General features: G+C 46.4%; 2 protein-coding genes across 3 annotated transcripts; both read left to right on the top strand.

Annotated features, from left to right (window-relative positions):
• The first annotated feature begins 989 nt into the window (after nt 1-989).
• LOC112882678 (ylmG homolog protein 1-2, chloroplastic-like) lies at nt 990-4,111 on the top strand. Of its 2 annotated transcripts, none has more exons than XM_025947788.1 (2): nt 990-1,662; nt 3,753-4,111. In XM_025947788.1, the coding sequence occupies exon 1, from the start codon at nt 1,120-1,122 to the stop codon at nt 1,642-1,644; it is 525 nt and encodes a 174-aa protein (XP_025803573.1). In that variant the 5' UTR covers nt 990-1,119; the 3' UTR covers nt 1,645-1,662; nt 3,753-4,111. The 2 variants fall into 2 exon arrangements, with proteins under 2 accessions (XP_025803573.1, XP_025803572.1); XM_025947787.1 differs by having other exon boundaries at nt 991-1,662; nt 3,771-4,086.
• A 1,654-nt stretch (nt 4,112-5,765) lies between these two features.
• On the top strand, nt 5,766-12,978 carry LOC112880762. The gene is made up of 6 exons (XM_025945521.1): nt 5,766-6,128; nt 6,786-6,945; nt 7,473-7,649; nt 7,726-7,809; nt 11,890-11,971; nt 12,149-12,978. The coding sequence occupies exons 1-6, from the start codon at nt 5,818-5,820 to the stop codon at nt 12,580-12,582; spliced, it is 1,248 nt and encodes a 415-aa protein (XP_025801306.1). The 5' UTR covers nt 5,766-5,817; the 3' UTR covers nt 12,583-12,978.
• Nucleotides 12,979-13,902: the final 924 nt, after the last annotated feature.

Genomic DNA, 13,902 nt, shown 5'->3' with positions numbered 1-13,902 from the left:
TGTATGTCAGATTCAGACGCATCCATGATAGGGATTTCAGAATCAGCAACAGTCTGAATAATTTCATTGATCTGCACATTTCCTTCATAGAGCACAATAGAGCCTTCAATACGGATCAGGAATACTGGTTGATGCTACTTGGCTTCCCTCCTGATTTCTGGAGCCACTACAATGTAGAGGAAGCTGCAATGTCAACTTTCGGGAAGCTGATGGTGTGTGAACAGGATTACAAAATCACCTGGCTCGGATCATTCTGATTGTGAAAGCTAGGGTGATTGACCTGGAAGCGATACCCTGGTTCTTGGTTTTTCTAAAGGTGATGGTTTTGAGGGTGAGGCATGGACGCATGGTGCAAGTTGAAATTCTACAGCATCACATGAGGTACAATTGCCAGGCAGTTCCTGGAGCGGGATGATCTGATTGCTGAACATGGTGCAGAGGTAGCTGAGCACCAACTACCTGAAGGTACGCAGAATGCTGATGCAGTGAGAAGACTCTGGGCTGCGCATCTCGGCTCCAATGCAAGCTCCTCTGTTCTACCTAGCAGTTTTGATTGGGTCAGATCTTTCCTCTTACCTTCTGCTTGGCACACACTGGCAGCAAGCAATCCTGGGGGAGTTCAGTTCATGCTACCTGCAAAATGTGCCCCTAATTAGAAGTCTGCTCACTGAGAAGGACATTCAGTCTGATAGTCATTGTACCACTGAAGCAGCTCTGGCTGATGAAGGCAAGCTGCCACTGACACAGCACAAGCATGCTGTATGTAGGTACTCGAGTTGTATTTGATTGCTACGCAGAGTGATATTTTTTCCATTTTCGTTTTCACCATCGGTTGGTACGGTGTGGGCTTGTGGTATTGAAATTTTAAACTCCCTGTATGGGCCGCCGGCCTTCGTGATTGTTAGGGGCCCATGTCCACTACCGCAGCAGATCTCCCGCTTACAAGCAGGGCCCACCTTGCGGGATCGCAAAACCATATCCTCTTCTTCCCGTGGCACGGCGGCCGCGTCCGTCGCCTTCCTCCTCCCTCCTTCCGCCCTTCCCCTTCCCCTCCCCCCTTCCCAGACGCTTCTAGAAATTTCCAGAGGCCCGCTCCCCGGCCTCCGGTGAAGCGGCGAGATGTACGGCCTCCTGACCTCGCCGTGCCCTCGGGCCCCGCTGCTCCGCGCGCTCCCGAGCCCGTCCGCCCGCGCGCTCCCGAGAACCCTAGCCTTTCCCGCGCGCCCGGCCCCCCGCGGCCTCCGCCTGTCCCCGCCCCCGCGCGCCGCCGCGGAGGCGTCGGCGGCGGCCACGGCGCTGGGCGGGCTGCTGTCGTCGCCGCTCTCGGCGCTGGAGGCCGGCCTGCGGAGCGTCAACCTCGCGCCCCTGCGCGCCCCCGTGGCCGCGGCCATGTCGGCGGCCGTGCGGTGGCTCGGCGTGTACCGCGAGGTGCTGCTCGTCGGCGTGCTGCTCTCCTGGTTCCCCAACATTCCCTGGGACCGCCAGCCCTTCTCGGCCCTGCGCGACCTCTGCGACCCCTTCCTCGCCCTCTGCCGGGAGGTCATGCCGCCGGTGTTCGGGCGCAAGCTCGACCTCAGCCCGCTCGTCGCGTTCATGGCCATCGACATCATCATTATGATCCTGCGCCCGCAGCCGCGCATGTGATGACTCGCTGCAGCAACGGTAAGCACTCTCGTCCTTGCTTTGATGATTATACATGTGAATAAGTGCCCAAATTATTCGGTGAAACAATATTCAGAGTAATTGGCCATGTTATAGAGATTCTATTGTGTTGATATACTCGTATCTGGCATGAGCAGTCTGTTGGATTATTGTGTATGTCTACTGATTTGCAATGGGCACCGGTTGCGGGTGCGATTGTATAACATGAACGCGTCGTGTTAGGTTAGGTTGCATTTCTTAATGCTCCACTTGGGAAGATGTCACGCAATTCATGGTAAAGTGATAACCGTACAAATTATCTTTCTTGTTTGGTGAATTCACATGCTTGTCATGTGTAAATTAGCTTTCACATATATGTGTTTTGAGAATATGAATGTAAATTGGAGTGATATATGGCTGTTTCTTAGTATAGTTGTGTGTACACAATAAGTGTGGTTAGGTCTTGTACAATCAATAAATTTTTGATCTTGCATGTGAATAATCACTCTTGCTCTTATGCCATACACAATATCTGGGCATTCATCCTGTAGATTTACTGATTTAGGTAAATCAACTGAACAAATTTTTTCCTATTAGCTGATGGTTTGCATTAAAATGCCTAATATATTTTTAGTCATGATTTTTGTCTATGACTTATGAAAATGACATAGTATATGATGATAGGGTTTTCAATTGTGTTTTACTAGTATAAGAAGTGTAAATTGGCAACATATGTATGCCATGTGATAATGTTAACTTGTTTCTACTGGTAGTGTTGTTCATTCTTATTTAATTTCCCTAGTTGGACTCATCCATCCATTGGCATTTAGTAAATATATCCATTGATGATTACTATTTTACAATTTGCAATCATGTTGATCTTTGGGGAAGTCTGGAAGTGTACCCACACAAGGGGAATTAACAACCCACTGCCATGTCTGTATTTTTTTTCCCTATCCTGTGCACATTTATTGAATTTATTCTAAATGCACTGCTAGATTCACTTGGCGTTATATAGTAAAGGAAGTAAAAAGTTATGATATTTCAGATAAATACAGAGCTTATTGCTGAATTATGGTACATGCTATTTAGATTATTGAACTATGAATATTGCTCATCTTCTATAGAGGCTAGTTAGATTAGTTGAACTTTGAACCTATTAGCTCGCATGGTCTCATGACATATGGCTAAACCTGTCTTGTGCTTAGTTCCTCAGGGCACCCTCCCTTTTATTCCCTGTTTCCACCTCATTAATGTTACTGCTGCACTGTGGGGTTAATTGAGCCAATATCAAGTGCCGGTCACATGGTGTGGCAGTGCTGAGCTCCTTCAGCCGATTCCGACCAGTAATGTGGTGGCAGCACACTTGATATTGGCATCTATGCCATCCAAGTTCATATTACATAAAGGGGATAGTGGTCACATGAGGCAGCCAAAGCAACACAGACTACGTAAAGTAGATAGTGATCACATCAGTCAGCCAAAGCAACACAATCATACTCTTTGTGAGTAGTCTGATTATTCTCTATACTCATAGTTTTCTTATAGTATTCATAATGCTTCTAAGTTCTTGTGCACAGTCGATATTTGGGTTACTATTGTATTCATGGCAGATTAATTGTTAACCAAATGCATTAATAACTGTTCTTTGTATTGTTGATTGGGAAATCGAATCCAGTATTATCCTATTCCTTATCATCATGTGTGAATGATAAACCGTAAGTTGGTTGATCAGAAATACTGAATGTATGCTAACCTTAAATGAGATGGAGATGGTTTAAAAGGTGGGACTCCACATGTCATGATTTGCAGAGGATTCCAAGTGGTAGACTGTAAGAGGTCTTATAAGGATTCTTTTTTCATGTATAAGATCCTTAATATTCGCCCCCATATCCCAAGTAGGGTCCCAAATAAAAGTAGGGATATTCTTCTGTTGAGGTGTCTACTAGGATTGTTTGTACACCAATAGTGATTTGAAGAAATATGCATGCCTTTTAATCCAAATTGTGTAAAATTTCTTAATTTCCTTTACTAGCAGTTTTGACATAAGCTGAATTTTGTCGATGTGCTTTATTTATTTCTGCAAAAGAAGTTATCATTTGTTTTCACAGTGCAGAATGATGTTGCAGGGGTTGGAGAATGGTGGTTGGTATGTTAGGTTTTGACTACGGGAACAATGGATCATAGGCTATTTTTGGTCATCAGAAGGGAAGGAAAGCTGCTGCTTAATTCTACCAAGGCAAGAAAGTGGCGGTTGGATGGATTAGCTTTGGCGATCCCAGTATAGCTGTTAAGGTAGTAGTGCAATATGAATCATTTCGAGACATCAGTAGACAATTGTAGCTTCACTGCTAAAACTTCTTTCATTTGTGGTTTTTGATGGTTGCTCTAGTAATATACGTGTTGGCCCAGTATTGCAGTTTTGCCTTGTACTCATTTAATCCATCTGTTATATTGTCTGGCAGTGTAATTTGCATGCCTTTTGTGTGGTCCAGATAATTGGATCTTGAGCGTAAAAGACAAAGGGCCTCTTTGAATTGTAGGAAATTTCACAAGTTTCTGTAATGATCCTTATCGGCCTCTCCTAGCAACTAAGGGTGTGTTTGGTTGGGCTGTGGTTTTTGAAAAAGCTGCTGTGGGCTGTGGAAAATCTGCTGTGAAAAGGCTACTGTGGGAAAAACAGAAGACCGTTTGGTTAGAGCAGCTGTGGGCGGGATGGGGACGTTGGAGCGGATGGGGACGGGAGGTGGATAGAACAAACTGTTCTTTTTTCCATAATCAGTGGCAGGTGGGTAAATTTTTACCCTAAAAGCTACTGAAAGCAGAGGGAGATGCTTTTGCATTTGTACTAGGGTGAAAGCTGTTTTTGGGCAAAAGTACCTGAACCATTTAAGCCCTTTAGTTGGCTTTTGGTTTTTGCAAAAGCAAAAGCAAAAGCAGGTGCAAAAGCCCAACCAAAAGCACCCTAAGTATATGGAACCAGGGCTGAGCTCATCAAATTCAGTATTTTGGGATTGTGACAACTGTTTCGATAACCCAGGAAAACAAACCACGTGTAGGCCGAGTATGTCTACATCTCCCTTACAAATATAAGTAAGAATGCAAGTGGGTACCAATTAATTATGATGGTATGCTACTATTTTTTGGATCAGCTAATTAATTAAGATGGTATGCTATTCTAGTTCATTTCTCCTTCTAAATTATTTAAAATATATTTCTTCTAGAATCACGTAATGTGGTTGAGAGTTGAGGCATAATTACAGCTTTGGATGAGCCAGACTGAACATCCGCATCCATTTTTTAAACATGCTAGTAGCTGTTGCCTTCCTGGGCGCCTATCCTGGATATGTTATGTTAGAGAAATTTTAAAAGAAGGAAGCGACCTGGCAATTCCATGCAGGCAGCCGCCTAACTTGATTTCTCCCCTGCCCCCTGGCAATCAGAGGTCACAACTATGGATATTTTTTTTTCAAGACTTTGGCAGTAACTTCCAAAAATTCAGTCCGGAAGATGTACATTCACGTGTGCAGACTTTCACAAGCATTACTGAAAATGTATTTCACGTTAACATTTTTTTTTACCGTAGTACGAACTCCTTGTAATCTGCAGCGCTGAAACTTGTATTTCATTTTGTCAGATCGCTTCGGAACAAAAGTCCAGCAGTCAGGACCACGCGGATCGGTCGGGCCCGCCGGCGACCAAACGGAACAACCCGCCGCCACGTCACCGCCGATCCCCTCGTAAACCCCGCGCATTAACTATTCGCGCGATCCGCAGCGGATAAAGATGAACACACGGCCGCGCCCCGCATGTTCCCCGTCTCCCGCGGCATATACCGCTCGCCCGCCCCCCACCGACACGTGGACCCGGCCCACCAACTGTCCCCTCCCACCGCCTCTGACAACGCGGGCCCGGGGCCCTCAGCCCCACTTGTCAGCCTCATGGCGCCCGCTCCAAAATCGACTCCCCCTGCCAGCTCGCCCCTCTTTCCTCTTCCCCCCTCTCCTCCTCCATTTCTGCAGGAAGAAAAAAAAGAGGGGGTGGGGATTGGAGGGGATCGAGGGTTGAAGCCTTCGCGAGGAGCCCGGGCCCTAGCGCGCGCGCGCCTGCGTGCTAGCAATGGCGGGGTGGTGCGAGGAGGCGGTGGCGCTGCTGCGGCGCCCCGCGGTGGCGGAGATGGCCGTGGACGTGCTGCTCTGCGCGGTGCCGATCTGGGCGGCCGTCATGATCGGCCTCGTCGTGGGCTGGTCCTGGCGCCCGCGCTGGACGGGGCTGCTCTTCCTCGGCCTCCGCAGCCGCCTCCGCCTCCTCTGGGTGCCGCCGGGGCTCGGCGCGCGGAGACTCTGGCTCGCCTGCACCGCGCTCTCCGCGTGCTCCGTCGCGCCAAGGCTCCTCTCCTCCGCCTTCCGCCGCTGCAGGGGGAAGCACCAGGACAAGCTCGCCCCCGAGGACCACGCCGGGGACGACGGAGGTTGCGCCGACGGCAGGTGAGCCTGTAGCGGGTTGGTTCCTCCTGTTGCGGCTGGCGTGTTGGCGGGGGTAGGTGGCGGAACCGCGGGAATGTGGCATCTGTCCTGTCGGTGGTGTCCGTTCGAGGCCCGGTGCGCGTCAGTCCGGAATAGAATTGAATGAAGGTCGTCTAGGAGATTCGATGTTTTTTTCCCCTTGTCAAAGTTACTCTATTTCAGCTCAATTGAAGGAGTGACACATGTCGCCGGAGCGCTGTTGGACAGGAAGGCGTGTTTGTTTTTTTTTGATTGACGACATGGTGTGGTGTTGCTGATAGTAGATCGTATAGGGGCTAAGCAACAGGACCATTTTAGCTTTGTTGGGTCCGCCAAAACTTGCAATCTATGTAGGTTATAGGGTTTTGATAATCGGTTAGTTTCGTTCAGTTTGCATCATTGAAGGATTTACGACATGAACTTGCCTGCTGTTTGGGATTTACCATGGTTTCGGTAACTCATCCTTTTTCGCAGAGTTTAGTTCATGTACAGGCAAGCAGAACAGAACCACAACTTGTGCTTTTGGCATAAGATAAGAATGCATCACAATTTTCCATCTTCTGAAATCGATTCTAAATTTGTAATTCAGCTTTCTGCAGCGAAATATTTGTTGATTTCATTAAATTTTGTGAATGGCAGGGCAATATTTGAGGACGAGCATGATACTGTCACTGAGAAGGACCTAGAACATTTGCTGCAACTTTTAGATAACAAGGAGAGTGGGGATACAGCATGGCAGAATTTGATGGAGCGCACAACCTCCAACATGACCTACAAGGCCTGGCGGCGTGAGCCTGAGGTTTGTTTTGCCAGTGGGATTTTAAAAAGAGAAATAGATGCCAAGAATTTAGGATATTATAGAACGTACAGCTATTGTGAATGAGAGGTGGCATATAATATAATAGTATCTGAATGCAAAGAATAAATTTTTTGTATTAAATTAAAATGACAAAGGACTAGGATTTTAATTTTTGAAATCCAATCATGTCACTTTTTCTCTTGGCAACACCATCAGTTCATTGGCCTGCGGCATTATACATACCACGTGTCTGTTTAAGTGTTTACTGTACTCTTTGTTAGATTCCTAGCATTTTCCTTAATGAATCTATGTAATCTGAAAGAAAACTAGATGAAGAAGTTGAAATGAGAGGCAATACATTAGCTTTTCCACACAAACTGAAACACTGAGACTACATAGTTGATCACCTTTTACCCTGTTACTTAATCTACATAAATTTGCATGAACAGTAAAATCTGTATCATGACTAAATCTGTTATCATAATACCTTCATACATATCTAATGAGTTTATCTTAAATGTATTTAGGAGGGACCTATAATGTATTGCAGCCGCACTATTTTTGAGGATGCTACTCCTGAACTGGTTAGAGATTTCTTCTGGGATGGTGATTTTCGTCTTAAGTGGGATCCCATGCTTGCATACTCAAAGACTTTGGATGAGTTCCCTCAGAATGGAACCACGATTGTCCACTGGATAAAAAAGGTTTGACCAGCTCCTGTTGTCCTTTGTGTACCTTCTTGTGAAGCTTCACAGTTCCAACATGTTGTTTGTTTTCCAGTTCCCATTCTTTTGCAGTGACCGTGAATACATCTTTGGAGGGCGCATATGGGAATCTGGGAAGACTTACTATTGTGTTACAAAGGTACATGTACAAAAATATTTTTCTTGGTAGATACTTGTTTATGAAGTGTTATGTTTGCCCAATTATTTTTCGAAAAAAGGTCCATATAATTTTATTACTGAAGATGAAAAATTTTTGTGCACCCTTTCTATTTTCCTGCTCTATGTTATGCTTTAATTTTAGCCTCACACCTTTTGCATTAAATTTACGTTCCTTTTTCTGCCCCTTTTCTTTTATCCAAAAGGTTGTTTGCTCTGTACAACAACAACAACAACAACTTAGCCTTGTGTCCCAAACAAGTTGGGGTAGGCTAGAGATGAAACCCACGGAAAACAAGAATAAGAAACATAAAAAGGGCACAAGCCAAAGGAAGAGTTAGGGGTTAAACAAAAAGTAACAAATGTCACGGTTCAGGTACGTTAATTGCTAATCTCCAAGCGCTCCTATCCATAGCTAATTCCTTAGCGATATTCCACTCCTTAAGGTCTCTCTTAACCGTCTCGTCCCAAGTTAGTCTAGGTCTACCTCTCTTTACATTATCGCCCCGCTTTAAAACTCCACTACGCACCGGCGCCTCGGGAGGCCTCCGTTGTACGTGTCCAAACCATCTCAACCGATGCTGAATCAACTTCTCCACCCCGACCCTATCTCGAATCTCTTCATTCCGGACTCTATCCTTTCTTGTATGCCCGCAGACCCAACGCAGCATACGCATCTCTGCTACACTCAGTTGCTGGACATGTCGCCTTTTTGTAGGCCAACATTCAGCACCGTATAGCATCGCCGGGCGAATCGCCGTCCTATAGAACTTACCTTTTAGCCTCTGTGGCACCTTCTTGTCACAGAGGATGCCAGAAGCCTGCCGCCACTTCAACCAACCGGCTGAAATTCTATGTCTAACATCTTCATCAATGTCTCCATCTTTCTGAAGCATTGATTCTAGATACCGGAAAGTATCTTTCTTGGCCACCACTTGACCTTCGAGGCTAACGTCCCCATCCTCATGCCTAGTCGGGCTAAAGTCGCACATCATATACTCGGTTTTGGTCCTACTCAGTCTGAACCCCCTCGACTCTAATGTGTGTCTCCACAGCTCTAACTTCATATTAACCCCTGCCCTACTCTCGTCAACTAGCACCACATCATCAGCAAAGAGCATACACCAAGGGATATCACCCTGTATGTCCCTTGTGACCTCCTCCATCACCAAAGCAAATAGATAAGGGCTCAATGCTGACCCCTGATGTAGTCCTATTTTAATTGGAAAGCCACTGGTATCGCCATCACATGTTCGGACACAAGTCATCGCATCCTTGTACATATCCTTGATGAGGGTAATATACTTAGTTGGGACTTTGTGTTTTTCCAAGGCCCACCACATGACGTCTCTCGGTACTTTGTCATACGCCTTCTCTAGGTCAATAAAGACCATGTGTAAGTCCTTCTTCTCCTCTCTATATCTCTCCATCAACTGTCGTACTAAGAAAATCGCCTCCATGGTCGACCTCCCAGGCATAAACCCAAACTGATTTTGGGTCACTCTTGTCAATCTTCTTAGTCGATGCTCGATAACCCTCTCCCAAAACTTCATCGTATGGCTCATCAGCTTAATCCCCCGGTAGTTAGTACAACTTTGAACATCTCCCTTGTTCTTGAAGATCGGTACTAAAATACTTCTCCTCCATTCCTCCGGCATCTTGTTTGACCGGAAAAATTAGGTTAAAAAGCTTAGTTAACCATACTACCGCCCTCTCGCCCAGGCATCTCCACACCTCAATGGGGATGCCATCGGGACCCATCGCTTTACCTCCCTTCATCCTCTTCAAAGCCTCCCCGATCTCTGCCTCCTGAATCCTCCTCACAAAGCGTCTGTTGGTGTCATCAAATGAGTCGTCCAACACGAAGGTAGGACCCTCATTTTCCCCATTAAACAACTTGTCGAAATATTCTCGCCATCTGTCCTTGATCTCCTCATCCTTCACCAGAAGTCGATCTGTCTCATCCTTGATGCATTTGATTTGGTTTATGTCTCTTGTCTTCCTCTCGCGGGTCCTAGCTATCCTATAAATGTCCTTCTCTCCTTCCTTCGTACCTAGCCGTTGATAAAGGTCATCAAAAGCCTGACCTTTCGCTACACTTACAGCTCGCTTTGCAGACCTCTTCGCTAATCTATAGCCCTCGATGTTGGTTGCGCTCTTGTCGAGGTGAAGGTGTTTGAAACACTCCTTCTTCTCCTTAATAGCCCTTTGCACCTCGTCATTCCACCACCAAGTCTCTTTCACTTCCTGCTTGCCTCCCCTACTCACACCAAACACTTCTGAAGCCACCTTCCGAACACATGTCGCCATCTTTAGCCACATATCATCTACATCTGCCCCTTCTTCCCAAGGCCCCTCGCCTAGCATCCTCTCCTTAAACGTTTGTGCCTCTTCCCCTCTAAGCTTCCACCACTTCGTTCTCGCAATCTTGGCACGTTTGTCCCGGTGGGTACGTGCCCGAAAACGAAAATCCGCCACCACAAGCTTGTGTTGGGGGACAACACACTCCCCAGGTATCACCTTACAATCTAAGCAGGCGCGTCTATCCTCTCTCCGAGCAACGATAAAATCGATTTGGCTCGAGTATTGTCCACTATGGAAGGTCACTAGATGGGACTCCCTCTTTCTAAAGAGGGTATTTGCTAACAGCAGTTCGTAGGCCAACGCAAAATTCAAAACATCCTCTCCCCCCTCGTTCCTACTACCATACCCGAAACCCCCTGTACTCGCTCATATCCTACATTAGTCGCACCCACATGGCCATTGAGGTCTCCTCCTATGAAGAGCTTCTCACTGATAGGCATGGTACTAACCATGCTATCAAGATCTTCCCAGAACTGACTCTTGGAGCTCTCACTAAGACCTACCTGAGGGGCATAGGCACCGATCACATTCAGGACCAAATCTCCAATGACCAACCGCACTAGGATAATCCGGTCGTCTTGCCTCCTAACATCTACAACCCCATCCTTAAGGCTCTTATCGATCAAGATGCCTACACCATTCCTACCCGAAGTTGTCCCCGTGTACCAAAGCTTGAAGCCAGAACCCTCCACCTCCTTCGCCTTCTGGCCCTTCCATTTAGTCTCCTGCACGCATAGAATATTTACACGTCTCCTAATTGCTACATCGACTAGTTCTCTTAACTTACCTGTTAGAGACCCTACGTTCCAACTACCTAGACGAATCCTAGTTGGCTCGGCTAGCTTCCTTACCCTTCGCACCCATCGAGGGAAATGCGAAGACCCTTGCTCATTTTTCACTACACCCGGGCGCAGATATAGCGCGCCACAGAGGCTGCGACGACCCGACCCTTGCTCACTTATCATCGTACCCGGATCACGATACGACGCGCCCCTGAGTTTAATAATATTCTTGTTATGCACTTTTATGCTGTCTGACCAAAGAGTGATAATTTTCGTTATTTTCTTTGGTCTCCACAAAACAGTTACCAAAAGTAGCTATTCAGATAGTAAACCATTTTTATTAGCTGCCAGAATGATGTTATGAAGTTATTATCTATCAGCGCCTTTTACAATTGAACTACCTACTTAATTTCATCAGCATTTTTCATGAGATGTATGGTGGGTTTTCTAGGTATAGGAGGGGATGACATACCTTAATAGCTACGTTCTTTTTCTAATTAGTAGCGTGCTAAGAGTTTTAGGAAATAAGAGATGGACTTGTACCAGATTAAGTAAACATTCCATTGGGTTATTTACTGTTGAAAGTAGCCGATTGGAGCACCTACCCTGTAGTATTTGAAGACAAAAGATGGAACTGATGCGGGTCAATATTGAACCAACATACTAACAAGTGACAAACATCTTATTTTTAGCTATTGTTGTAAAAGTCTCGCGCACGTCTTTCTGGGGGATCAAATCCTTGCTCTCCACACACAGTAAGGTGCCTCCTGTCTCGCATGGTTTTGAAATCAGGGATAAGCTTCTCAGGGATTTTAATATGTTGGAACTGCGGTCTGTAGAAAATGTTCACTCGCATCCAGTGTAAGGGCACATATATTGGTTGTGACTACCGAACACTCAACAATCTCCATTTGCAGGGTGTTCCTTATCTATCTTTGCCAAAGAAGGAAAAACCAAGGCGTGTGGAGCTGTACTTCTCAAGCTGGCGAATTAGAGCTGGTAATTTTTTTCCTTACTATTATCATTGTGGCACCATTGACCGTGTGTTTTTTTTTTGTCTTTTGAGTCGGAACCTGAACTGTGTTCATTCTGAACATTGCAAGTTTCCAATGATTCATAGATGCAAATGCTCAGACCTTGACAATTCATTTGTGTAAATCTGCCTGTGAAATGCAGTTCAGTCGCCTAAACAACCCGGCCAGCAATCCGCATGTGAAGTAACTTTGGTTCACTATGAGGACATGGGCATACCAAAAGATGTTGCCAGGGTTGCTGTTCGGCACGGCATGTGGGGTGCTGTAAAGAAGCTGCAATCTGGATTCAGAGCATACCAGCAGATGAGAGCAGAAAACGCCCTGTCACACAGTGCCATCATGGCTCGAGTGACCACCAAGGTATCAATTGCTGGCTCAAATGGTCCTCTGGACCAAGAACTTTCAGCTGCTGATAAAATCAGCAATAGCGATGAGAACTCCAGGGCAGTCCAATATGGTTTCGACTGGAAATGGGTGGTGGTTGGAGGTGCTGTGGCCGCGGTTTGCGTGCTCAACACCGGACTGGTAGGGAAGGTCCTCTTACTAGGGGCAGCAAGACGGCAGGCAAGGAAGTGATGTGAGGGGCACCTTCCAGCGTCTGCAGAACAAGACGGCAGGCCCTAACCAGTAGCTGCAACCTTACAGTTGACAGATGATAAAGAAATGGGGTGGGTTTCAACAGGAGGCAGATAAGAGGGATGCGCGATCTCGAGTGTTTTATGAGGTATAGCACGTGTGTGCTACCATAAGAGGTGCCGCAGTATCGAGAGCCTGTAGCTAATGTATCTGGAGTTATAAGAGGTTTTGGAGATATCTTGCTACCGTACTGCATGCTTTCAGCCTTCTACATTCGTATTTATTCTTGAGAAAATTCGTCATATGACACCGAGTAACTTTGTAATACTTGTTAGGCTGCTGACATATGGTTTCGGTGTATGGAAATGGTAGCCATAGATGGAATTGCCCCCACTATTTCCTAATGTTAAGCCTGTGCCAACGTGTGCTCCGGCACGGCCTGATGAATAGCGAAGTCTGAATGGTAGTCGTGGAAGAAAATTGCCTGAACCTGTTCAGATTTTCTGGAGCCTAGCACATCGTCGTCAGTTGCTGGGTTAACCTTGGGTGTGATAGTTCTGTTGCTCTCCGTGCTGCTGTACTACGCTGCCTGTCGTTCCCTTCGTCGCCGCGGTACTTGTCAGCAATCACCCTCACGGGTGCCGTCGTTGTTGACATTCGCTGACGGGCACCCGTCGTGGGAGGAACACCAGGTGTTAGCAGTGAAGTGAAGGAAAGGAAAGCATAAATCCAACTAAATCAGGATGGTTGCTGGCCAAACCTTTCAATATCTAAAAGATGCTCCTGTATAGACTGGCAATGCAAGACTAACGTACTAGATTCATCATGTTAAATGCATTCACAATACACAACTAATTCTTTTTGTTATGTTAAAACCTACTCCATTTTTTTAAGAGGTTTTAGCTTACTAAGTTTGCCATTCTGAAAACAGTATGTGCGATGCCGAGAGTACCATTAACAAATGAGAGCTGCCATTACTATGTAGTAGATGAGATGCCTCGTAATCGTCTGAAACCTCGCAAATGGGGGGAACCTGAACAAGAAACCTTCGATACGGTTTGCCGTGGGCTTTGCTAAGTGGTTCGCTTTGTCTCATCCATTGTTCGTACGAAGCGCCTCAGCAGCAGGCCAGCAGCTACGTGCCATCCCAAGCCGCGCACGCCACGCCCATTTCGCAGCGCCTGACGTCACCGTGACCACGACGTCGTCGACGACCACCGGACACCACACCGGCGGTGGTCACGACCATTTCCTTCCAGGTTTGGACCAGTCAACGTTTCAAATAGCGGGCTAAAACTTTTAGCTATCTATATCGAAAAA

The sequence above is a fragment of the Panicum hallii genome, chromosome 2 (assembly GCF_002211085.1).
Source record: "Panicum hallii strain FIL2 chromosome 2, PHallii_v3.1, whole genome shotgun sequence".
Classification (NCBI taxonomy): domain Eukaryota; kingdom Viridiplantae; phylum Streptophyta; class Magnoliopsida; order Poales; family Poaceae; genus Panicum; species Panicum hallii.
The sequence above is the reverse complement of the archived record's forward strand: the minus strand, read 5'-3'. Positions and strand labels throughout refer to the sequence as shown.

Coding starts and splice junctions, on each gene's coding strand:
- LOC112882678 (XM_025947788.1), top strand. CDS start 1,120: ATGTACGGCCTCCTGACCTCGCCGTGCCCTCGGGCCCCGCTGCTCCGC.
- LOC112880762 (XM_025945521.1), top strand. CDS start 5,818: ATGGCCGTGGACGTGCTGCTCTGCGCGGTGCCGATCTGGGCGGCCGTC. Junction 7,650..7,725: donor TTGTCCACTGGATAAAAAAG/GTTTGACCAGCT, acceptor TTTGTTTTCCAG/TTCCCATTCTTTTGCAGTGA. Junction 7,810..11,889: donor CTTACTATTGTGTTACAAAG/GTACATGTACAA, acceptor CTCCATTTGCAG/GGTGTTCCTTATCTATCTTT.